At 36.2% G+C, this 26,141-nt stretch overlaps 1 protein-coding gene across 1 annotated transcript; it reads left to right on the top strand.

Moving 5' to 3' along the window:
- Positions 1 to 22,107: 22,107 nt before the first annotated feature.
- On the top strand, positions 22,108 to 25,938 carry LOC126368512 (putative odorant receptor 85d). The gene is made up of 5 exons (XM_050012540.1): positions 22,108 to 22,124; positions 22,946 to 23,042; positions 23,896 to 24,000; positions 24,761 to 24,916; positions 25,698 to 25,938. Exons 2-5 carry the CDS (start codon positions 22,983 to 22,985, stop codon positions 25,764 to 25,766), a joined length of 390 nt encoding a protein of 129 aa, XP_049868497.1. The 5' UTR covers positions 22,108 to 22,124; positions 22,946 to 22,982; the 3' UTR covers positions 25,767 to 25,938.
- Positions 25,939 to 26,141: the final 203 nt, after the last annotated feature.

Genomic DNA, 26,141 nt, shown 5'->3' with positions numbered 1-26,141 from the left:
AACACATTCTCGGATTCTCTGTAGTATCAACCATCATCATGATAATCTCACCTCAAAATTATCTTAAAAAAAATTGTAATCCCCATTCCTACATCTTTGTTCACTCTTCTAATCAGGACCACAAATTCATCATAATAATGAGTTCACCGTCAATGTTTGCCAAACACAACATTCATCTCACGGCCAGTGCCGAAAGTATTATAAAAACCCTTTCTGACTTACCCCTTCAATGTGAATGCTTGAATGCTCTTTTGTGCTAAAGAGAAGGGTGTGTGAGATTGTTTTGGGCGTGTAGAGTTTCGAAATAAGGTGCTTGAGAAGTGTAACGAGTGTTGCAAAAAGATTTAGCGACCGTGAAATGGAAACGAAATATAAAAAATATATATTTCGTTTCCATTTCACTCATTTAATTTTAGGCAATTGTAGGTTTCTTCACTGATAACACAGTTGTTTGTAAATGTTTGTTTCCTGGTAGTGGTTGCCTGAAAGAAATTGCTCTAGAGCAATAAGGCCGCCCAAATAGTACTCATGTATTCATGTATTATGTCTGTCTGTGCAATAAAGTATATTTGATATTGAGGCAAACGTCTGTGAAACAAGTTATTCGGTTTTGAAAGATTTACGCACTTTAAATATACATAGTAAACTATTTTAACGGGTCGAAACGTGATGAAATTTTAAAGTTAAGTAAGTAAAAAAATACCTTATTAATTTGTTTTTCGAAACGTCGGGAAAAACAAGTTAATAATATCAAAATCTTTAAAAAATATTAAAGGTACATTACGGGGCAGTTTACCCTGTATAATGCCGACGAAAGCAGGCGGGCGCACACAAACATTTCTGAGACAATAGATGTTTTGATAAAGTAACGCTTTTTGATGAGGGTCCCTGAGCATCCTCACAATTGTATTCAAGTACTTTTTAGCTCGTTTCATGCTTATTTCGCGGGAAGATGTGCTTTTCTATAATTTAGACATATTACTGTAATACTTCATATTTTAGGGGATTTCGAACGAAAATTTTACGTAGCTATTGTGAGTTTCATTATGCATTATAGAACCTATAGCATAAACGTATGCTTTATGGGCATTGATGTGTGTATAATATGTTTCTTAGTAACTTCATTGTTTATACGTCTCATTAATTTACCTCTTTAGGCCTCGAGTGAGACTGCTTAGGGCGTGTAGAGTTCAACCAGAATTTCCTTAGCTCATAGGTATTATAATAATGCAGATAGTGTGTGTGAATAAATACTCAAATTATTTTAAACTTATTTTAACATAACAAAGCCTCACGCCTGTATCCCCGAAAGGGTAGGCAGGGGCGTAGTATATTACACCAACTCGTCGCCGCTATGTTTAATTCCCGTAATAGGGGGCGACCCTATTGGCATAAACCGGACACAAGTCCTGGAAACTACGAAATCAGAAATCAGAATCATTTATTCAACGTAATTATCATGGATAAACTTGTTGAAGGTCAACATAACATTTCTGATATCGATTATCTATATCCAAATATGAATTCAATCTCATAAAGTCGAATTCAGTGGTGATAAGTAGTCGTTACATGAGCCATGTCAGGGGCCATTGGCTTCTCAATAATAACCCTGACACCAAGGTTGATAAGGTTGGTAAATCACCTCACAACCCACACAATAAAAGAGCGAAGATTGGTTTAGAAACCGAGCCGGGATTCAAACCCGTTACACAACGATGCAAGTCACACATTTTCCGAACAGAACTATCGCGGATTCATTTTAATACAGTTAAATTCAAAAGGATGAATATCACAATGTGCCAAGTGGTGGCGAACTTTCATATTATTTTTTCGTGAAAAATTTGGAGGAACAAGTTACCTCGTAGCTAGAACTATCCTTTTTCATGTCGGAACCCAATTTTTCACGAAAAAATAATATGAAAGTTCGCCACGAAACTTGACATTTTGATATTCACCCAAAACATGCTTGCTCTTAAACCCTGTAGGTACCTACTTATGTAACTTTGAGTAGCCATAAAGACGATCGACTTATTCAAATACATACCCTCAGCAACTGGCCTGTTACATCCAAAAGTTCCTTATCCCCAAACTTGTACCCAATCAAAGAGGTTTATGATATTACGGCGAAATTTACATCGTAAACATTAATAGTGGACTCTATCAAACGCGAATATTCCCTTATAATATAGTTTCCTTTAAGGATTACCTTTTGTAAACTAAAATGGGTTGCAATCATCATCTTGTGAGGATTATGAGGGCTGGATTACAGGACTATGTCTTGCTTATGCATTGGTAGCCTGAGGCGGCTGGGCGTAGGGTTGACAGATTCTGACCAGGACGTTAAAAATCCACATTTGATAATTTCATATCAAACAGCAAGATTGCTATTTCACATTTGTTGACATTGGGCAGTTACTTTTGTATGCGCACATGTCAAATAGCAATATTGCTTTTAGACGATGATGCTTGCTTTTGCTTTTGATGTAGCCTTTTTAGACCCCCTGGCCGTTCTTTAAAACATTCTTAATCTATACCTACTGTTGTTTATGTGATTTAAGTAAGTAAGTGTTTTTATTTGCATATCAAGATGTCTAATATAATTCGGTGAAATGCGGGTACTTAGTTCATTTTCTTGGTTTTATATGCGCAAATGTCAAATAGCAATATTGCTCTCAAGATGAATTGCATCAATTTTAGATATATTTAGCATCCTTTTTAGACCCACAATAGTTCGATTCCTTTATGGACGAATATACAATTAACCTATGTGGATACTACGTTAATCAAAACCGTAGAATTTTCAACCTACTACTTAACACATTTGTTTCAATATTTTATAATATTTTTGATGTTGATATTAAGAGAATTTATAATAACTAAAGATGTTCTTATTAAATACTTTGATTTTGACTTTGAATATAATAAAATATTGCCATTACCTCAGTAATGAGTTCTACTTATTTTCCCAGCCACCAACAATAAGTCAAGAAGATGGCTGATTTTGAACTGCGTGCTACATGGACTAGTGTTTCATGATCAGTCAGGTCAGAAGATAGGTAATTGTTCCTTTGATTAAATTTATTTTCGGTGTACGAACATAGCCATTCAACCATTCAATTTAGAAGTTACAACCCTAGTACACTAACCCTTTGGTCCTCCGCAAATATTCCATATCATCATACGCTTTTAATTATTATCGCTATGGGCAACTGTGTTTGATGTATTGATTAAAATCTTATTTGTACAGAAGTGCTATTGGGTGGGTAGCCGTGTCAATATAGAGGCAGTTGGAACTGGTTTCAACTGGATTGAACAAGTCCAAATCTCCAGGGACCGGTGCTTTGTTAGAGCGAATTAGATGGGGGATTTTAATTTGAAATGTATAGTGACACGGTTCTAATAGATAGTGGTCATTTGATATTATCTTATTAGAGAGAGAGAGAGAGAGAGAGAGAGAAAGACAAATACAATTTATTTCGCAGAAATTCATATACACAAACCAAGCAAGAAAATAAAGAAAGAAAAGTAAGATACTAATTATTGCTCTAATGTAATTTTTGGCCGCGACATTTTGTGGTATGATAGTGATTTAATATATTGGGGAGCTTACAGCTTTTACAATGTTACATACTAACTTAATATCTAAAAGTCATTAACAAGCTTTCACAGATTGTATAATAAAAAAAAACAAAATTTTACAATAATGGTTCTAAGACCTTATGGAAATGGAAAAAATCCTTAAAAATAAGAATATCTAAATAGAGGAAACGAAGTCTCTAACAAGTGCTTTTTTAGCATCTTGAATGCTGCTAGCAAATAGGTCCAAATTCAAGTTATGACTAAGTTTATTAAATAATATGGAACATCACAATAAGAAGCTGTTTAATGTTGATTACGATTTCCGTTTCTTTTTTTTTTTGTAATTGTTTAGTGGAAATTTGATATGATGTTATTGTCTTTTTTTGTGTGTGGCGCCCTTTTATAATAACTATTTCTATTCTATTCTATTTATTTTATCAAAAATATCGTAATTGATTTTTTTTTCCTTTATACTGACTTGCGTTGTTTTTGATACATCTTAGAATCGTCAAAGAACTTATTTTTTTAGGTTAAAAATTATCTAGAGACAGACAACAAACGTAATAAACACTTGAGTATACTCGTTATATTGAAAATATCATATTCGAACGTAAACACATCGGGTAACAGTGTCGCGCCAACTAAAACGACTGCGCTTTATAGCCACATAAACATAAAAAACTCATCGGTTCCACAGGAGAAAAATGTGAAAACGTCCCTAATATCGTACCTATGTGTACGCGAATAAAACTTTTTCCATTTACTGCTACGCCGCGCTATTTCCCTATAGAAGTCATAAACATGCTGAAACTAAATTGTAGGTTCTTCACCCCTGCCTTGTTATAAAGCTTAATTTCATCCTTTAGTGCTGAGAGACGAAAAATGTTAAGCTTCTCTGTCCATTAACTGATATAAATTAGAAAGTCGTAATTCATGTTTCGAAAGATATTTTGGAAGGGACTACATAATATTAATACCTACTTACATTCTTATTTTAAATTTTTCCTTATTAAATTGAACGTTGATTAAACGAATTTGTGTAAGCAAATGAAACATGTAAGAGATACAAAACCGAAATAATTTAATTTTAATACAAAAATTGCACGGGAAATAACGTTTTCCGCAATATTGAAAGCAATTTTTAATAATTATGTTAGGATGCCCCAAATGTTTTAGCATTGTCTATCAGTGGGCCTGCTATTAAGAGTATGAGGGTATGGAGAGGCTCAGAGTAAAGCCGCGCAAGCAAATAAAGTTACTCCCGAAACGCTTTGTAATGAGAGTTCATTGGATTAGGGGCTTACTTACCCCCAATAATAATAACCAAAAATGCACGTGGACTGTATTAAATAACTCACACAATAATGTCTAATTTGGGCCGGAATTCCTCGAATAACCACAATATTTGCGGTTATAACCACTCAAAGTTTACGGCAACGGTTATACTCAATTACATTAGGTTTTACGGGATCCAAATTTTTTTAACATATTTTTAAGGGTGAAATTATTCTTTTAAAGTGGTTGTTATTTTGTTTATTTTTTGATTAAAAAAGTAATTTGGATTCGTTAAGCAACTAGTAGATTTATGTACATGCGTGATACGTATTCAATTAGATCGTTAACTTTCATGATTACTAATTTAAGAGCCACGCTCTTGTCGGTGTAGCATTCTCCATGCTACTTTTTTAGGAAAATATAGGGCAGCGGTTTCCCTCTTGCTTTCCGCCCCACAGTACTCTGTCTGACGTGAATGTGATGGCACCCAGAGTAGTCTATTTCAAAGCCGTACTAGGACTCCTGTCCTCTGCGTTAACTTTTATAAAGGAGGTAGTATCCATCCATCATTCTATATATTTTCACAGTGTGAGTTTCGAAGTCACTCAGATAGTAACCGTCGCTTGCTCAGGTGGCGTATCGCTACAATTTCAAGTCATTTGTCCCGTAGTTCCATAGCAATAATGCAGTCCGCTCCATTTACACCTACAGCAATTTGTTTCAAATTCACATGCATTTTGCTGCATCTCGGTGTCTTTATCACTTCGTCTCGGCACTTAAAAAATATTTACGAGTTTTTTTTAAACGCGTCGAGTCGAGAATGTTTCGAATTCTGTTTCAGTCTGCGGCGATTAAAGTTTGTTTCGAATATTTTGCTGTTATTAAGTGTATAAGGTACTTAAAGAATGTAAATTATTTTTAGGATGCTCCGTTATGAAGTCTGGAAGTATTTTAAGTAAATACATTGTATATTTAGCTATTAATTTTAGATGTTGAAGCAACAACAACAAACAACACCAACACGACAACAACAACAACATAACATAAGCGTATAACATAGACATATTATTTCAATCCACAACTAATATACTTTTCATTTATAGGAAGTTATAAAGTAGTAATAATAAATAAATCACGTAGGTTCAATAACACTTGATCATACAACATGTATATTACAATTTAGCATATTTATCGCATAACCAACCAAAACAAGCACAAAATATTTCAAACGCGCACCAATTGTAAATAATACCATCTATCCGCAACATTAATATAGAAACAGAAAGCGCCACGTCTCGGCGTTATATCTCTTGTTTCCGTTTTGTAAAATTTCGCCCCATAACATTATGTTGATGGCGGCAATAAAGATTGAAATATTTACGAATATCCTAACAAACGGGGCGAGTAGTGATAAATAGGTGATACTCGTAGCGGATTGACCGCGACGGAATAAAGATTAGCCGGCGCGGGCGGCGCGGGTGTACGATATATTTTTCACCGAACAACGATTTGTCCAGTCTTATTGGAATCGCTGTTCTTTGTCTACAAACGACTCGGAAATGTGGGTTTTATTTTGGTATTGTGTGGAATGGTTTTGTTTGGTGAAACTTTAAAGGAAATATTGCCTATAGTAGTGATATAGGTATCATGAAGGTCTTTTTATCGACGAGCAGAGAATCGTTTTTGATTTATGCTTTCATTCACATGATTATTGGCCTGTTGTGGGTGGGGGCATGATTTCATTCGCAACAGCATCACGTTTTAGCCTACTGTGGGTGGGTTGACCTAAGTATGATTTTTTAACAGTTTTAGACAGTCTTGATCGATGGGGCTGGCATAACAAACTTTGTTAAAAGCCCCTAAATAAAAGAATAAAAAAGTATCTCTCAAAATTTGTCTACCAACCAATAAACTGAATCTTAACTATGTTATGTACCTATTTGTTTGCATTAAATATTACCAGTGTCTATCAAACATTAGGCACGTAGTATAATTATTGATTGAAAAATATAAAAATGCATCATTCAAACCGTGGTAGTCCTGTTCGATTGTGTTGGGATTTAGGGCTCGAATAACAGATCTCTATTCTTTGCGATCTTTTTCAGCCTCTGTAGTTTGCTCCTATGACATGCCGAGTGTTTTTAATTCCCGGTCAACCAAGCGTTTTCTACGCGCCAAGTCAGAATTCCCGTTAACCAAGCGTTTTCCACGCGCCAAGTCAGAACTCGTCGAAGCGGGTGTTCCACAGGTCTTCTAAGGACATGACCGATCCACCGCCACTCCCGTGCGTGGATGTCAGCCTCTACAGCATTTTGTCCATCTCTACAGTTCTAAGTTTCTAATAGTTTTAGGCCACATAATGTTTAATACTTTATTAAAACCTCTTAAATAAAAGATAAAAAAGAAGATCTAACCTCCTAAAACCAAGGTTTCCAGACACAACATTTAAACAATGGGGCTTGGATTTTAAAAGGGCATTCGATCTTACGACCAAAACATTTATTAACAAACAGTTGGCGTTTGTCAGTCAGCGTAGTTTCGAACAAATTATATACCATACCATTTAAAATATTATATTAATAACAACGATATCCAGTAATAAGGAATCGATTAGATAGAGAGAATGACCTATTACAATTAACTGTATTACCATACAAGCATTAAGATAAAATCGCCAAAGAAACGCAATTCTAGCTTAGGGTAACCGCACCAAATATGGGCAAATAAAATTTTATTCTGAACGCCTCAGCAGTAACGGTCCCCTGTTCATTAACAATGAATTTGATGGTGGCAGTCGGCGTGAAGGCCCTCTCATCTCGGATTATATCAAATCCAAATCCCTGGCGAACTGTCGACCACTTACCCCACCTTGACGATGCTCGTTTTGCACATTGAACGGACACATTGTCAAATAAACTTGATGGCATTAAATAGGTAATATAAGTACCAAATGAAACTTAATTTTTATAATTTTAAATTGTTATTAATGTTTATAAGAATTTGAAAAGACTGAATAATGTCTAAGAGGCATTTTAATGCTTACTTACTAGCGGCTTACGGATATTTTTATTCACATTTAAAAAAAAAGAATGTGTTTCGTAATGCATAGTCAGTCATTCTTTTAGGTATTGCAGAACAAAGTTTTCTTTGAGTTTTCAGAAAACAATGAATTAAGCACTTTACTCTTATATAAAGCTCGCCATGTTGATTATCTGTGTGTAACGAATGGTCAGTAACAATTGCCTCTGGACAAGTCAATAGAAACTCCTTAATTAGGCTGGACCACCCTTACATATACCCAATTAAGACAAATTTTGAATAGTTTAGCTAATTAATAGGGATCTTTTCATGTTGTAATATTATGCTCATTTGAAGATACATTTACAATGGGATCAAAATGACCCTTAATAAATAATAATAATTTAAAATTTATTATTTTTAACATGATATTTTAAAAATATTTTTATTTAGTTAAGTAATATTAAAAAAAAATGCTTCACAATGTGGTCAAGACAAACTTTTCCAAAAACACTGTAATGCTGGTTCTACAAAGAACCGATCTTTACACAAAATTGTCACCCTCTCTATTAAAGTACGAGTATTATGCGCATAATTACTTATTCAACAAAACATTTTAATCCGTAACAAGGAAAGCATGATACGGCCAAATGCATTAATATGTATCTAAGTATACAAATTCATAGCAAGTCATGCCGTCAATCTCGATAGGATTTCCCAAAGGACGCTGCTAGAGGATGATATCTAATTACAAATTCGATGAGGCCAATAAATATTCCAATGGTTTCACAAATCTACATAATTGTATCGGTAAAGACTATAGAATATAAGTAAACTTATATTAAATTCTTTAGATTCATATAGAATTGAATAGAAAAGAAATATACATTGTTTTAAGTTTACGCGGTTATTGGTGCTAATTCCTGTAAATACCATCTAATTTTATTTTAGGTTATATCTGTCATTTTCTTATCCGCCGAAAAGGAAAGGGACGGGTAATCGACAAGCATAAAATTTATGGAACACACGTCAATTTTAAGCACAAATCTAAAACAACCGTCTAAAAATTCGCCCGGGTTATTCATTTATTTACTCATTCTTCCTAAAATTAAGAGCTGTCAATCATCCGTCCCTTTCCTTTTCGGCGGATAAGAAAATGACAGGTATAACTTAAAGTAAAATTAAGAGATGTCTGCAGGAATCGGGGCCATTATCATAATTAAAACACATAATAACGGGTTCTTACCGCGTTTAAATGGGGATATGAGACTCCCAAGTCTCAAGGGAGTCTCATATCCCCATTTAAACGCGGTAAGAACCCGTTATTATGTGTTTTAATTAAGAAAAGAAATAGTTTATTATAAAAGGACGCCACACACAAAAACAAGACAATAACATCATGTCTTCACAAAACAATTATGTACAGCAGGAGCAAGACGGATGTTCGTCGAAATGATCATAAGCTGAAGTAAAGGGTTTAATTAAACACCAACAGTAATTGTTTATCTTGTGAAACTATGTGCTTTTTTGTTTGGATTTTTGTATTTGTCAAAACATTTTGAAGTGAAAAAGCTAGCTTTACTCAGGTGATGGTGATCCATGATTTGCATTCAACCCGTTGCATTGTAAGGAAACAAATTGATCCTAATTTTTTTTTGACATGATGTAAGCTATCTCAGATTGCGTTACCTGCATGACCGGACAAATAGAGCGCACTGAGAACTCTCATCCCGTACACAAAACTTAACACAACAGTGTGACCAGCTCCCTGTATCAAAACTCCTAACGATATGCCTAAAACAAACTATATCCATCGAAAATTAAATCAAATATCAAGATTGTCTTTGATCAAACGAAGCTGAAACTAGTCATATGCAGACATCAAAGAGTGGTCAATTACAATTGATAGTTACAGAAACCCTTATTAGGACCATGAAATAAGGCAATTTTGCGGACAAAAGACTGCCCCTCGGCCAATGTTGCTGTCGGCGATTCAAAAGTTTCCACTCGACTGGCTAGAGTCGTGGTCACCCTGCGGCGCATGGCTAAATATTTGCGAGGAGCGAGAAACGGGAAGCAGAAAGCGGGAAAAGATTATTGAGCATTTATTTATTAATAAGACAGTAGTTAAAAATAACTCACAATACAACAGAAATATACTTTATTACACCAAAATAAATAGTTAGAAAAGAGACTTAACTACGTATATCACTTAAAGCGACTTCATCCAGACAACCAGACTCACACTGAATTTTTGGCATAACTGTCAAATATTAAAATACCAGTTTTAGGTAGGTAGGTACCCCATAACTTGCATATATCATCATCTCCTTAGCGGTATACCGTTTTCTCGAGGTTCGCTTACCTAACCTGAAGATTTGACAGGTCGAGTTTTACACAGAAACGACTGCTACTGACACTAGATTCCTGCTATAAGTACAAAAAAAAAAAACAAAATGTATCGTGATGGTCAAAATATTAAAAAATGGGTTTAAATAAAATTAAATAAAGCGATATCGCACATAAGCATTTTCCCAAGTTGTCAACAACCCAATATTATTATTGATATCTGGCTCTGCTTACCCTGCAATAGGCATGACATTCCGTATGTTTCTAAATGTATATACTTACTGATAAAGAATATTTATGAATATCATCATCATCATCACCAGTCCATTAACGTCCCCACTGCTAGGGCACGGGCCTTCCCTACGGATGGATAGGGAGATCGGGCCTTAAACCACCACGCGGGCCCAGTGCGGATTAGTGGTTATTAACGACTGCTAATGCAGCCGGGACTAACGACTTAACGTGCCTTCCGAAGCACGGAGGAGCTCGAGATGAATACTTTTTTTTTCTGTGGTCACCCATCCTATGACCGGCCTTTGCGAAAGTCGCTTAACTTCAACAATCGCAGACCGAGCGCGTTAACCGCCGCGCCACCGAGCTCCTCATTTATGAATATAATTACAATTAAAATAAAAATATTGTCTAAATCGCTTTATCGCCAGCAGTATCGTAAAACCCACCTTCGTCCGAATTTATTGAATTTTCGAGGATGACCACACGTTATTGTTCTGTCTGGACATTGATTAGGGTGTAACTATGTAACAGGTATTTCGATATGGAATATGATTTAATGGGATGCGTGGCATATTTCATCCTTGGAAGAGGGTCCTTGAATATTCAATTCGAAATTGATGTGGAAATTACCAATTGTTGTGGTATAATAATAATAAGAACATTTTGGAACTACTTTATTCCAAAAAAATAACTCAAATACTTTTTTTTAGTAGCACGAGAAAGCGCATTTAGGTTACACATTATTATAATTGTTGTTCCCTGCAATACACATGGGTATAACTGACAAAAGTGAAACACATAATACAGTCATGAGAATTAATATGTATACACTTTAGTACCATGTCATATTAACTTTTTTGACAAATTGAGTTCACTGGTTGAACATTTTGGAATAGATGGACAAATATGTTAAATGCGACTGGGTTCTGAAATGGATGTGGGAGGGTGAGGGATAATCCATGACTGTACATAAACTAATTGAAGAAAAAGTATAAGTTACTTGTGTATGTATGTGATTTTTATATACAGGGGAAGTTGTATATCATCATCATCATCACCAGCCCATTAACGTCCCCACTGCTGGGGCACGGGCCTTCCCTATGGATGAATAGAGAGATCGGGCCTTAAACCACCACGCGGGCCCAGTGCGGATTGGTGGTTATTAACGACTGCTAATGCAGCCGGGACCGACAGCTTAACGTGCCTTCCGAAGCACGGAGGAGCTCGAGATGAAAACTTTTTTTTATTTTTTTGTGGTCACCCATCCTATGACCGGCCTCTGCGAAAGTTGCTTAACTTCAACAATCGCAGACCGAGCGCATTTACCGCTGCGCCACAGAGCTCCTCGAGCTAAGTTGTACGTATGTATTAGACGTTAATAGTTCCTAATGCAAACCGTGACAATTATACAGCCACTCCCATCGTACTCTGTCAAGATATCGCCAATTATGATGCATCTTGTAATGGTAGTGTGTTCTTATGTAGGTAAGCTTCCTCTAACTATCTCCCTCTGTCCAACCTGTATACAAAGTCGTTGCCTCTAGCAACCGGGACGATTTGTCCTCGGAGGGGATTTTCAATAATAATTCCTCTATAAATTCTGCTGACCGCAGCTCAGAGATAATAACTGTATTGTGGCCGGCGGTTAATTATTATATTGCGTTTTGGCAGCTAGTTGCCTTTATTGGCCTGCTTGGAAATTATTGTTATGCTTGTTGATTTTGTAAGAGACTGGGGAGGATTTTTTTTTATCTCAACTGGCTAGGAGTATGTATATATAGGTACTAAACACCCCTACCTCTTCGGAGATATATGCATGATATTATGTTACTTGGTTGAACCTGTAAGGTATCGAAGTAGATGATTGGGACTGTTGTGATCCTAAAGTCTGACATGATGAAATGAATTATTATTCTAGTCTAGACGACTAGTTTTACCGCGTTTATTATGTGTTTCAATTATGATAATAACCGCGTAAACCTCAAACAATGTATAGAAAACTAGTATATAAAATCTATACGTGAACCTTTACTACGTTACAAAAGTTATTGTGGTTTTGCCTACTAAAAGTATCATAGCAAGTAAGTAAGTATCTTTCTTTTGAAACAAAATCAACCTTTTTTGTTAACACGACAAAAAAGATATGGCGCCAAAATTGATGTCACCCATTCATTTCTTCCACAATCTTGAAACAAACGACAATCGCAAGGCAGAAAAAACGCAATAGCAATAAAGAAGCTAGCAAAATAGCCATTATAAGCATCATTGCTGTATAGAGAAGTGAATTATACCTCGTCTAAACGACAGATTGTTCGCATTACTATAACGGATGGCTGTAGACACTAGCAGCAAGGTAAATGAACTTTGGTAAACTAGTCTGTGATAGGGATGATATTCTCGTTATAACTTTGTATACTTTGTTGATGGGCACAACAATAGTGCGGTAGACGTTACTATTTGCACTCCATAAGCCTAATAAGTGCGAGTGAGTTTGATTTCAGTATAGACTTTTGAGATCCGATGACGCAGTTCATAAAGGTACTAGAGCATAATCTGTTATTTTTAACTAAAGAAACCTTTTTTGTAACTAAACAAACTTCCTGAAGTTACTGTTGGATTTGTCTTTGTTGTGACGTGTTATATTTAAGTTTATTATAGATTTTTCACCTCATACGGTATGTATACATAATTATATAGGGTGTTAGTGACCTCGTAACGAATACTGAGGGGGATGATTCTAACCATGATTCGAGTGGAATTTTCCGTCGCAAAATTCGTGTATTTTTTGTGTTTATTTTAAATTACTTTCAATTCTATACTTTCGCGAAGAGCTAAATCGCTCCCCCCTTAGTATGCGTTACGATGTCACTAACACCCTGTATACTCTGTCGGGTAAAATAATGAGTTGCGAGTTCTCATCCAGCGTGAGATTTATCTACCTTGACATTCTCGTACCAATAAACTCTCATAAGCAAAGTGTTGAGGAGCTCGGTGGCGCAGCGGTAAACGCGCGGCCAAGTACTTATTTATTTATTTATGTAATACAAACAATAGGTACAAACAAACAGTAGTTAATGCCATCTGCGGAAAATCTACAATAAGTCACGTCAAAAAAAAAAAAGCTCGGTCTGCGATTGTTGAAGTTAAGCAACTTTCGCAAAGGCCGGTCATAGGATGGGTGACCACAAAAAAAAACTTTTCAGTTTCGTTTTCTCGAACTCCTTCGTGCTTTAGAAGGTACGTTAAGCCATTGGTCCCGGCTGCATTAGCAGTCGTTAATAACCACCAATCCGCACTGGGCCCGCGTGGTGGCTTAAGGCTCGATCTCCCTATCCATCCATAGTGAAGGCCCGTGCCCCAGCAGTGGGGACGTTAATGAGCTTGTGATGATGAAGCAAAGTGTAATTAAAATCTTAACTAGTAGGTACTTAACCTTGAAGTAAAATAAAATTGTAGCAACTAAGCAATTTATCTAAACACAAATGTTTTACTTGAATATTCATATTTCTGAAACTTGCCCGTATTAAATTTTCACTTTAGCTTTTACAGAATTTGACTTTCAAATCTCTATGAAAACAATTCTAGCTTAAAGTATGATAATTTTTCATATTTTACCTCTGTGCTTTACGTAGGTTTTATACAGGTAAGTTGTGTTTAAAAAAAGTCTGATTCGTCGTCTAGTCGAAATGGTTTTTGAGCTTTCAAAACGAAGGAACACTAAATCTTCGGGCGTATGTGCTTTTCTCATAACCTTTTTAATTGTTAAGCAAATTATACACTTCAGAACCCCGATACCGACCCGCCGGCGTGGTCGACAATTTCCCTCATTCAGCGCTTATCGACATCAACCCACTAGGGTCGATCAATTCTTTCAAATATTCTTCCTTTCAGACGACGCCCTGAGCCGATGTTCGCGTCCAACTGGGCACCCTCTGGCCTGTTGTCTTAAATTTTGTACCGGGTGAGAGCCCTTAGCGTTCCCCATTTGTCTGGCCAAGTTGTTAATGTCATCTGCGGCAAATCTACAATAAGTCTCGTCACTCTCTGGAAAAAAATGCTTGTTAGCAATAAGGTCGCCATGTGTCATCTCTCTATATTATTTATGTTTTTATTTTTCACGTGTACAAGAGTATTGTACGGCATTGTAGATACTTATTGTATCGAAACGTCCAGAGACGCGCTTCACTTTGTCTGTACAATACTATACACTAGTTTCATTATTAATGTACAACCTTTCACCCTACGAAATTGCGAAATAAACTATAAGAGAGGAAAACTGTAAAATTGCAAGCGGGACCTTATTAAAGTTAGGGGTCTACCATTATTCATGGCGAGGTCTCGCTTGATTCCACACACGTAATAGTTGCTATAAATCGGGATAACTTTATTGGCTATTAAAATAACTAATGAAACTATATTGTGGTTGGTGATGTTGCTACGGAGATAAAAGCAGGAAATTTAAAAGGCTGCTCCTAAAAGACTTACTCGGGTAAACAATAAATTCTGTGCTAGACTGGGAGGGAATAAAAGAACATACTAACTAATTTTAGCTTCTTATCTTCCTGGACGTTTTGAAAACCTAATATACGTACATATAGTGCCTTTCTAAGGTGATAGTATAGATATAGAGTATTTATTATATTAACTTTAGTTTTACTTTTAGGTATTTATTTTTTATTGCACCATCCCGCATCCAAGTTGTTTGCAAATGTTTGTTTCCTTTTGGTGGTTGCCTGGAAGAAATTGCTCTAGAGCAATAAGGCCGCCCAAATTGTACTGTTTTCATGTGTTATGTCTGATTGTTGAAATTTTAGTTCTGTGCAATAAAGTATATTTGATTTGATTTGATGATGGATCATTACGTGTATGATGGGTTGATCACCTATCTTTATAGATACCTTTCAGTTTACTAAATTTAATAATTTTGTATCAATTTTGACAGCTTCTGTTGTTTATTGGTTAGAGCGTTGCGATGAGCTCGCGATCTGAAGGTTCGGGTTCGATTCACGTTGGCAACATTGTCGAAATCACTTTGTAAGACTGTCCTTTATTTGGTCAGGACATGCCTTGTTACACCTGATTGCCTGGAAAATTAAAATGATTCCGTGCTTCAGAAGGCACGTTAAGTCATTGGTCCCATCTACAAGTCGTATAACACTTCCAACAATCCTGACTGAAGCAGCATGGTAGATATAAAGGCCAAAGTGGCTGCAAGTTGTCTTCTTAATGTGATGTCCTCAAAGATCACGGAGGTAACTTTTTATGAAATAACATAAACACACGACTATATTTTGCAGCTGATCTAGCCAAAGGTCATCATCCGTCGCAAGATGAACTGAGTTCTTACACCTCACCGAGCTTTTGTTAGACCAATATTATAGATGGTGAGCCGTATCGACGTCTATAATGGTCGAGTCATCTGTTGCACTTAAGATAAATTAATAATTCATTGGTGTGTTTACGAAACAATATTTGGACTGTTTACCCTAGACATTATAATTGAATATAGCAAGAACTAAAGTACCATAATACTAGAGGCTCAAGCGAACAAGAGTTCTTTAATTGTGAAGAAAAAATACACATAATTAAAAAAAAAATCTACTTCTGTTTCAGTAAAACATCAGGATTTCTGCATAATGGGTCTGTAGGCCCTTCATTTAGTCTCTTTAATTAGTACAATGCGAATGCTTGTTTGACGATACTCCAAGTAAGAGCTTACTTCACCGTGTCTCTTTGGAGAGTTCTTTGTTTGCATTTAATTTATTTTAATTTGCACTGAATACTAACAAATATTTTGTTATAGTTTCCTCTTGGTTAGCTTCGTCACTAATTTAAGAGCCACGCTCTTGACGGTGTAGCATTCTCTATGCTACTTTTTAGGGAAAAGTAGGGCAGTGGTTTTCTTCTTGCCTTCTACCCCGCAGTAGTCTGTCTGACGCGAGTGTGATGGCGCCCATAGTAGTCTATTTAGTTCTGCAACCGTTGACGTCTTCACCCGTGTCCCTGAGTAAGGGTTCTACGTTATACCCCGTAGGTCTGGGTCCCTATGCGAACTCAGCCACCATCTCACTCCGGCCTACTGAAGTAAGAGGCGCCCACCCCCACGTCAAGGACTCGCCGAACAGGAATTGCCTCAGTGAAGGGCAGAGAAATGGCCTTGGTTAGTTTGGTGGATCAATTTTGTAAATTCTGTGTTTCTGTTTATGTCGAATATGATGTGTATAAACTACTGTTTTTATTTATTACATCCATCTCCGATTCAAAAATATAATCAAGGATTTAGAAAGTGGCTACAAATTTTCTAAAGCATGATTTTATGTGACCAGTTACGTAGGAAAAAAAGAAACTTTGGAAAATTAAACATCGTTACGATTACATACGCGAGTAAACCTTTAAGTTTAATGCATCCTGCTTTTAAAACACGAAAAAAATGAGAGTTAAACTAATTTATTATGAATATAGGAGGGGTCTTTATTGTTTTGCAATCCCGAATAGCCGTAAGAAGGTCCTCGATAAAAAGTCACTCAAGAATCACACGAATTACTTACAATATATAATCAGTTTTTAAGAATATATTTGTATAAGAGTCCTGTACGGTCACGAGCATTAATATATATACACTTTGGTATTATGTCACATTAACTTTTTTGACAAATTGAACTGTAAGTCTCACTAAATGTCAAATTGTTAGTCGCGCTATACGAGTCCTAAAGTGGGTACATTATATTGCTCATGACTGTACATGAACTAACTTCCTATATTCATCATAATTTCTATACGTAGTAACTGTTAGATCAATTACCTCACGAATCCCGTAAAAATACTTCCGTCCTCACCACCCTCAATCAAACTCAATTAAGCGTCATACCTTACAATCCGTTGACTTCTCGGCACGCATTATTCCAATACGGATTTCCATTAAATTAAGCTTCTTCACAACTATTTATAAAGATTCCTCGGTGGGGTGAGCCTTTCAGGATGTGAAATTTGACGTATAAGCTTCGGTTCAAATAAGAGGAATCCATTGTGTCGGCAAGAACATATCTAGCGTAACCTTCCAGTCTTCCTATTATTCTTTGTGACGTCTCCATTTTGATGGAAACTTTGGATTTCTGTAGAGTAGTTTGCACCGTTTCTGTATCGGAGAAAATATCCTATTAGATGTGATGATAAATAATAAAATTATTGGTAATTCGTAGTAAATGGTTATATATCAAAGTAAACGAGAAAGATTACAATGTATAATAAATTATTAAATAAACTAGTAATAAATAAATAAACTACTTTTCATAAATATTTAAAAACATATATATAAATTTCAATTTATCACAATATTAGTTAGCAGTGTAAAATGTTGAAAAATAATCATCATAGAAGCAAAGTAACAGTTGCAGCAACTCTATGAATATACCCCTTCATATGAGAACATATCCTATTGCGTGTGAATAAAGAATACACGTAAAGGGCTCGAATACGCCTCACTCCTATTATATTTCCAATTTGAAAAGATCTCTTTTCGCTTATTGAATTCACCTTCTGTTTCCTTTATTCTTCGGCTGGCTGAGAGAAGGGAGGGTCTTGTATACTGGTCGGTGTAGAGGACAATCCTTGAGCGTATAACATCACATTTATATGGATTCTGGAAGCATTCCATAAATGAGCACAATTTGGAGACGAATGCGTTTTTGGATTCCCAATTTGAATGAACATTTGGTTCTTTATTCAGTCGTAATACGGTAATATTTTCTGTTGATGAGGTCGGTACTCAATAACAAGTGCTGAAAGGGTGAAACGATCAATTTAGATAGGTACTTACATATGATAGAAAAGAGAAGATATGTGAAAAGTAATCTATCGATTACGAATTCTCATTATTAGGGGCCTTTGGCGGCTCAATAATAACCCTGATACCAGGGTTGCTGAGGTTGGTAAAACACCTCACAGCCCAAACGTTAGAAGAAGAAGAGAAGATTGGAGAAAATATTCCAGTTTAGATTATTTTAAACGATCAATATAGATAGTTTATTATTCAAGATGGATGTACGTTATATTTTGATCAAGTATATTAAACCTGAGATTTTAAAACTCTAAATAATATAGTCAAGAGCTGGCAGCATTTTTGCGCAGAGAATAGGCCTGGCAGTTCAGAGGGGAAATGCTGTCAGCGTTTTGGGCGCTCTGCCTCAGTGTGACACTCTGGAAGAAGTATTCTATTTATAAGCTGGTGGTGTTTTTATTGTTATTTTTTACGGTTTTTTTATATATGCCTCAGCTGGTAAATAATATAAAATTATTTTAAACAATTGTTATGAATATTTAATCATTTGAAGCCACCGTGTAATACACTCAGAAGAGCGAAGGGTATTAAAATTTCCAAATCAAATAACCAAAGGGAATCACAAATCCGTATAAAAGCCATTCTCTTGCCTCCATTAGAATGGAGTGGATGACATGCTTATAGGATTTAATCCCCATATTAGTGATGCATCAAAGGTTCTGTCAAGTGCCCTTCTGTGATTACCCCGTGAACAATACGAGCAAATTATAAGCAATCGCTACCTTTGAGGACCATCTTGACCTGCTTCTGTCAATATTAAATCCCGATTACTTTACAGATTTGCGAATTTCAACCTTACAGTCACTACACAAGACCGAGGGAAAACGATGATTTAATATACAGCGTTTTCTTTCTAATTTGTTCTGATGTGTGCTCAGTCTTCAATTTCATTTGGCCTTCACCTGATAAATTACTAACTTTTACTTAATGTTGCATACAAACTAGAGCGTTTACGTGTAACAGAACATCGTGTAGTTCTGGAGAGAGTAATAAAACTAAATAAAGTAAGAGTAAGAACGCTTGCCTCTCACTTTGAGGTCGCAGGTTCGAATCTAGCACAGGCCTAAACCAATGATTGTCGAATTTGTTTTTGAATTCATCTTTGAATAAATAATTATTATCACGTGCTCAGCGGTGAAGGAAAACATCGTGAGGAAACTAACATTCCCGAGAAATGCATTTTCGGAGGTATGACTGATTGGGATGGATTTCCCTTCGCGGGTTGGAAGGTCAGACAGGCAGTCGCTTCTGTAAAAAACCGGACCTGTCAAATCTTCAGGTTAGGTAATTTGACACTGTGGAAAACGGGATAATGCTAGGGGGATGAGGAGTAGTGTTTCGATCCGAACATCTTAGCCCATTTAGGGTGATTACAAGAACGAGTTAAAGAATATTTTAAATAATGGTTTTCCCTATCATCACCATAGAGTAAAAAACACACACATAAAAATCTTCTAGTTTCAATTGAGACTCTACTTGTAATGTAACATTCGAAAGAACGTCAGATTGATCAAGTCTGATTAAACCATTTTCAGTCTTTGATCAGATTGATTAAAATGTGTTATTATATCTTTACACGTATGACAGTTTGATTACTTTAACCGAATGGTTTTAGTCAAAGTCACAATTCATTTCCATATTAACATTGGTCTAGAGAGAGCCAAACGTGAACGAAGTTTGTTAATTACGTAATAAGAATGGAACTGGAAGCTTATAAAGAAGATTATTTAAAAATTTTAAAATCCATAGAATATTACGGTTCCAAATTATTCGTATGTCCGTTTATCGGCAGATCTAAACGAAGCATTATGTGTTACTATTTCGTCTATTTCCTTCATCTCCTCACTTTATTTCAACTCATTTTAACACTTTGTTTGACTGGTCTCACCGATTGGTTGCAAATCACAAATTTCGTACCAAACATTGGTGCATGTTTGCTATCAGCAGTAAGATATAGGATAATGCACAAAAACAAGGAACTTTACGACAAAATATTTAAGCACTTCCGCGACGACTTATGGGACCTCATTCCTTTGCACGCAAAATCTTTTATTAAATACGTAAAATGGTCAAAACGCCTGTATAAATTGATTCTGCTGGCTACTATTGGGGTGTCTGGGCTTGTCGATGCGTTTCCATGGGTGATAATGAATTATGAACACAGGATCCTTGGCAATGAATTGCACTACCTGTACCCATTTGACGCCTGGTACCCCTTCGATAAAGTGAAGTGGTATACAGTTATCTACATTTGGGAAGGATCCATGACTGCAATGGTGGTAATCGTAATATCTATGGCAAATTTAATACATGCATTCAGCATATTATTTATTTGTTTGGAATTAAACTTATTGGGGAAATCTATGGAAAATATAATAAGTAAGGATAATATTAATAATATTATCAAACGAAGGAATCTAAATAAAACCCATGAAATAATCAAAAATAATTTGAAGTACATTATAAAAAGGCACGCTGTGTTGTTTGAGTAAGTACCTACCATCAATAATTTTTGTTTCTGTAAACAATAAAATATTATGGAGATACATAATTAGGTATAACTCTTCTATCGTGTGGTTTGTGAGGTGGAGTACCAACCTCATGAACCCTGGTGTCAGGGTTACTATTGAGCCGGCAAAGGCATGGCTCTTGTAACGACTACTTACTTACATCAGTAAGTAAGTAGTAACCGGGACCAACGACATAACATGCCTTCCGAAGCACGGATCATCTTACTTTCTGACATTCCGATGATCAGCCTGTAATGTCCTAACCAAACTAGGGACCACAAAGTAATTTTTGTGATATGTACCCACCGTGAATCGAACCCAGGACCTCCGGATCTTCAGCCCAACGCTCAACCACTGGACCACGGAGGTCGGTGAAGAAGATTATAACCATTAAACTTTAGAAAAAAATGCCAATACATAACTTACATATTATTATGTAGATGTTTTATAAGTCAAAAATATAAAAGTATTTCATTAAAAGTACACCTCAGGCAATTACAATCTAAATAACGTAGTGGATATAAAAATTACCAGGTTTCGTGTTTCGAAGGACACGTTAAATCGTTGGTCCCGGGTTCGTGATACGTATAGTAGACATAAGCCATATCAGAGGCCTCTCCATCTACAATATCATGGCCTGTGAGGTTGGTAATCGAGAAACGACTGCTTGACTGACCTACCAACCCAAAGGGAAAACCAATTATAGGTTCCGTTACATATACGTACTTTCGAGAACACATTTCCCGAATAGGTATGTGGGTTTCCCCACGACGTTCCATCACCTCTGAGCTCATGATAATTAATTAAGATTCTCACAAATTAGTACGTCTGTTCTATGTAACGGGCTAATTTCGAGAACCATAATAGTGGTCTTATGCATTCCTCTAAGAAGCCCGTATGATAAATATTGTATACCAACGCGTAGCTGAGTCAAGTCCACGGCTTAGAAGAAGGAGATTGGAAAAGCCCTAACGCGCATTTTATATAAGAACCGCTGTCACCAGAGGAACCTTTTCTCTTTTACAACTACTCCTGCAAACAGATAACTACGATAGCTCTACTGCTTCTCAAATTCCATGGCCACTTTCCGTCAATGTTTATTTTATGTGATAGTCTGCAATTTTATCATTACTTTTCGTAAGATACTGCATACAAAAGTATTTTTTATGCAGAATCCAAGTAGGGATAATGCAAGGATGCATTAGTCGATATTTGAGTTATTGCCACACACACAACACACAACACAACACACACAAGACGACTTTTTATTATATTTTCGCGGAATTCCGTGCATCGACTGACGAGTGGAGTGTAAAGTTGAGGTATAAAATATTTGCTCATACTTATATAATCATCATCTCAGGCCTTTACATCTTTATCAGATGATTCAAACAGCGTTTCTGTGGCAGCTTTTAAAATGGCTGTAAAGTCCAATGCGAGAGCGACAGTAGCGGCCGCACGACTGGCATTGTAGTTGAGGGTTATTAGATGGTATAGGTGGTAAATCGGCCCTCTCACTTCTGTGTCGCCTCTCGCGCTTGTCGGCTAGAGTCTATTTGCTCATAAGTATGAGCAAATAGTTTAGCCATATGGCGCGCGTTTCACGCTTAGCCCTTCCAACCTTTCCTGTATGCCGTGATCGAGTCGGTACAGTCGCTAATAATATACTTAATTACTTACCTTTACAGTACTTACCCTATTATAAATGATTGCATACACATATTTGTCTTCTGTTCGTTCTGTCATTGGTGCTAATTCCTATAAACACCATCTAAATGCCATTTACTCATTCGACAAAAAGGAAAGGTACGAGTAATCGACAAGCATAAAATTTAAGGCGTCAGTTTTAGGCACAAAGCTAAATCACCCATCTTAAAATTTTACATCCGTCACTAACCAGACAGAATTACGTTGACAGCACACGTCAATCGGCTTGCATACCAGCGAGATACCTATTTGATTTCCCGGCTTATTCATTCGTTCTTTTCAAAATTAACAGCTGTCAATCATCCGTCCCTTTCCTATTCGGTGGATAAGAAAATGACAGATGTAACTTTAAATAAAATAGGAAGGTGTCTGCAGGAATTAGGACCTTTGTCGTTGTAAGACCATTTAATAACGTTTTGAATATTTTACGTTTCAGGTTCTCATCTGGATTGGATGCATGTTTAGGTAAAGCCATGTTTATCGCTTGCAGTTTTGCCGTTGTTTTCATTTGCCTCACAGCGTTTACCTGCACGGTAAGTATTTGAATATTTGTACAAATACATATACGTAAACCTACGCCCGTAATCCTTAGTGGGGTGGGCAGAGCCACACATAATCACAGACAACTTGCAACCACTGTTGATACGATGTCCTTACCACTAGAATAATCATCATATCCAGCCGATGCAGCAGGTAAGGGATCAGTCTAAAGACCTGGACACAATCCCTCTGTCGCATTTGTACAAAAAATACATACATAAGCTCACGCCTATTTCCCACCGGGGTAAGCAGACACTATGAAATTCCAATTGCTTCGATACACTTCTTTTGCTTCCTCCACAATCGCTTCAAACAGGCACGCCGGTTCAAAGTAGATCGTACTAAACCTTTTCTTAGGACATCTCCGAATTAATCAAATTTCATTTGTATAAATAATAGTTAAAATATAACAGAATTTATTCAAATAAATGTATAAGTAATTAAATAATTTACATCTCAGATGTCACCAATTAAATACAATCACTTATTGTATAAAGAATAACAGTTAAATTGCAATACCTCCCTTAGTAATTTGCAATTTTCCCCCTTTCGTACCAGGTTGAAAGGTGCCCATTATAATGCGGAATCTAACCAAACTATCTATGCCATGTTTAAAATAATAGTACAATCCTTTTACTGATGCATCATGACATGCTCGATAAGATAAACCATAAAAAAAAATAAAAATATCAATATGGATATTTTCGTAAATTAACAAAAAGCAATATCATCTACAATATAGCTTACCTATACTATCTGTTTTCTTTGTATTTTCCTTGTGTCTGTTTTATTGTGTACAAATAAATAAATATTTTTTTTTTCTAAAAATAAAATTTCATTACTCAGGTGGTGGACGGTCTCTATGAAACACTTCGCTACTTTTTCTTCTTTTTATCTATTGTTTTGGATACATGTATACAATGCATGATGGGACAAGTACTCTTAAATCACGTAAGTACCTTTAAAAAAATAACAGGGCGGCGTAAAACGGCCTCCGTGGTCCAGTGGTTCGGCTCACGATCCGGACGTCCCGGGTTCAAATCCCGGTGGGGATGTATCACGAAAATCATTTTGTGATCCCTAGTTTGGCTAGAACATTACTGGCTGATCACCAGATTGTCCGAAAATAAGATGATCCGTGTTTCGGAAGGCACGTTAAGTCGTTGGTCCCGGTTACTACTTAGTTAAGCAAGTTAGTAGTCGTTACATGAGCCATATCAGGGGCCTTCGGCGGCCCAATAGTAAGACGCAGACGCTACATAAAATAACAGTAAGTAAGTTGTAGGTATTACATTTAAAAATAAAATCGTTCATGTTTTGTATGTACTGAATGGAATGCTTTCCAGTTACTTAGTTGATGTTTTATATATTTCTCTTCAATTCCCATTATTACATCCAGAGGGCATGTCGCAAAGAAACCGCAAAAACTGGCTTTATTTATACCTTCAGCTCTGCCAAGCGCACGGCATTGGCCCTCCGTCTACAGACTCTCCATTTACTTTATACCAAAACTACGTAATCTTAATATGATAAACAGCCTATATACATCCCACTGCTGGGCACAAGCGTCCCCTTAATAAACCGAAGGATTCCAAAACCAACTTACCTTTAATAAAACGCACTACCAGCTAGTAAGATGTGTCTATAAGAGATCACATCAATACAGTAAGTACCTGCCTAAATTTAATGACTTTTTTTGTGCCCATTTCAGAGCCTAAAATTTTCGGAACGAATATACAACTGTGACTGGGTGTATGCCGACGTCCCTACCAGGAAGATGATTGCGATGTTTCTGATGCGATCGCAAGCTCCATTCAAATTGTCTGGAAACGGCTACTTTATTATGAATTTAAATACTTATAGTTCAGTTAGTACTTTTTTTTTATCAAAAAATAATCATTTTTTATTTTGGTTCTATCTTAATATCCTCAGAGTTGGCTCGACCATTATAGAGGGCGATACTGGCTCACCACTCCTATCACCACGTTGTCTAATATAAGAATAAGTGAAACGTGGGCACTTTTCACTTATTAATTAAATATTTGACATTTGTTTGCATTACGCACTTACTTTTATATGCGCAAATGTCAAATTGCAATATTGCTTATTTAGATGAATTGCTTCGATGTGGCCTTTTTAACAAAAGTGTGGTCTATTGGTATATTTTTAGCCAATGCGAGGTCTCGCACCACCTAAATATTTCGCTAGGGCCGCCACTGTTTGACATTTAATGAGACTTACGGTTTAATTTGTCAAAAAAGATAATGTGACATGGTTTCAAAGTATACACATTTTGTATACACATTAGTACTCGAGACCATACATCTATTGTAAGATAAACTAGGGGGTTAAAATGGACACATCGAAGCAATTCATCTAAGAAAGCAATATTGCTATTTGATAGTTGTTTGCATTGCGCACTTACTTTTATATGCGCAAATTGCAAATTGAAATATTGCTTTCTCAGATAAATTGCTTTGATGTGGCTATTTAACTCCCCAGAACTTATGCCGCGTCCTGTGAAAAGGGCATTTTTGATAGTTGTTGTAAATAGTGTATGTATATGCAACTGATGCACACCAGCGCCCTCTAATTTCCACACGATTCTTGTCGACCAATTTGAAATTGGAATGTCGTTTTTGTTTCAGATCTGCAGCACATCGTATCAATTCTTTAATTTACTACGCACCATATATACGACCCAACCTAAAACATAGATAGGTCCATAATAAGTGTAACCTACTGTTGCTAAACTAATTAAATGTTTCCACAAATGGTAGAAACTGTAGAAAGCTTTGTAAAATGGACAACAACAGACGTAGATAGACGTAGAGATTTCTTCTTTGAAATACACAAATAGAAAATTATAATTATATTTGTTTATATCTAAATTATAGCACGAATAATAACTTGTATTTTGTTTTATTTTTACTTAAACACTATTAATTAACAATTAAAAGAAATGCGTCCGCTGCATATTCAGAAAAAAACAAATTCGAAATTGACTCGACTGAGCATCGAACCCGAGACCTCTGTGGTGTATTAACTAGACACCCCCATATCATTATAAATACATTATTAACCAACCTAAT

This window comes from Pectinophora gossypiella, chromosome 7 (assembly GCF_024362695.1).
Source record: "Pectinophora gossypiella chromosome 7, ilPecGoss1.1, whole genome shotgun sequence".
Taxonomy (NCBI): Eukaryota; Metazoa; Arthropoda; class Insecta; order Lepidoptera; family Gelechiidae; genus Pectinophora; species Pectinophora gossypiella.
The sequence above is the reverse complement of the archived record's forward strand: the minus strand, read 5'-3'. Positions and strand labels throughout refer to the sequence as shown.

What these genes read in the sequence shown, in the direction of transcription:
- LOC126368512 (XM_050012540.1), top strand. Translation starts at nt 22,983, where the DNA reads ATGTTTATCGCTTGCAGTTTTGCCGTTGTTTTCATTTGCCTCACAGCG. An exon ending in TCACAGCGTTTACCTGCACG is followed by an intron (nt 23,043 to 23,895) that starts GTAAGTATTTGA and finishes TTCATTACTCAG; the next exon opens with GTGGTGGACGGTCTCTATGA. An exon ending in ATTTAAATACTTATAGTTCA is followed by an intron (nt 24,917 to 25,697) that starts GTTAGTACTTTT and finishes TTTTTGTTTCAG; the next exon opens with ATCTGCAGCACATCGTATCA.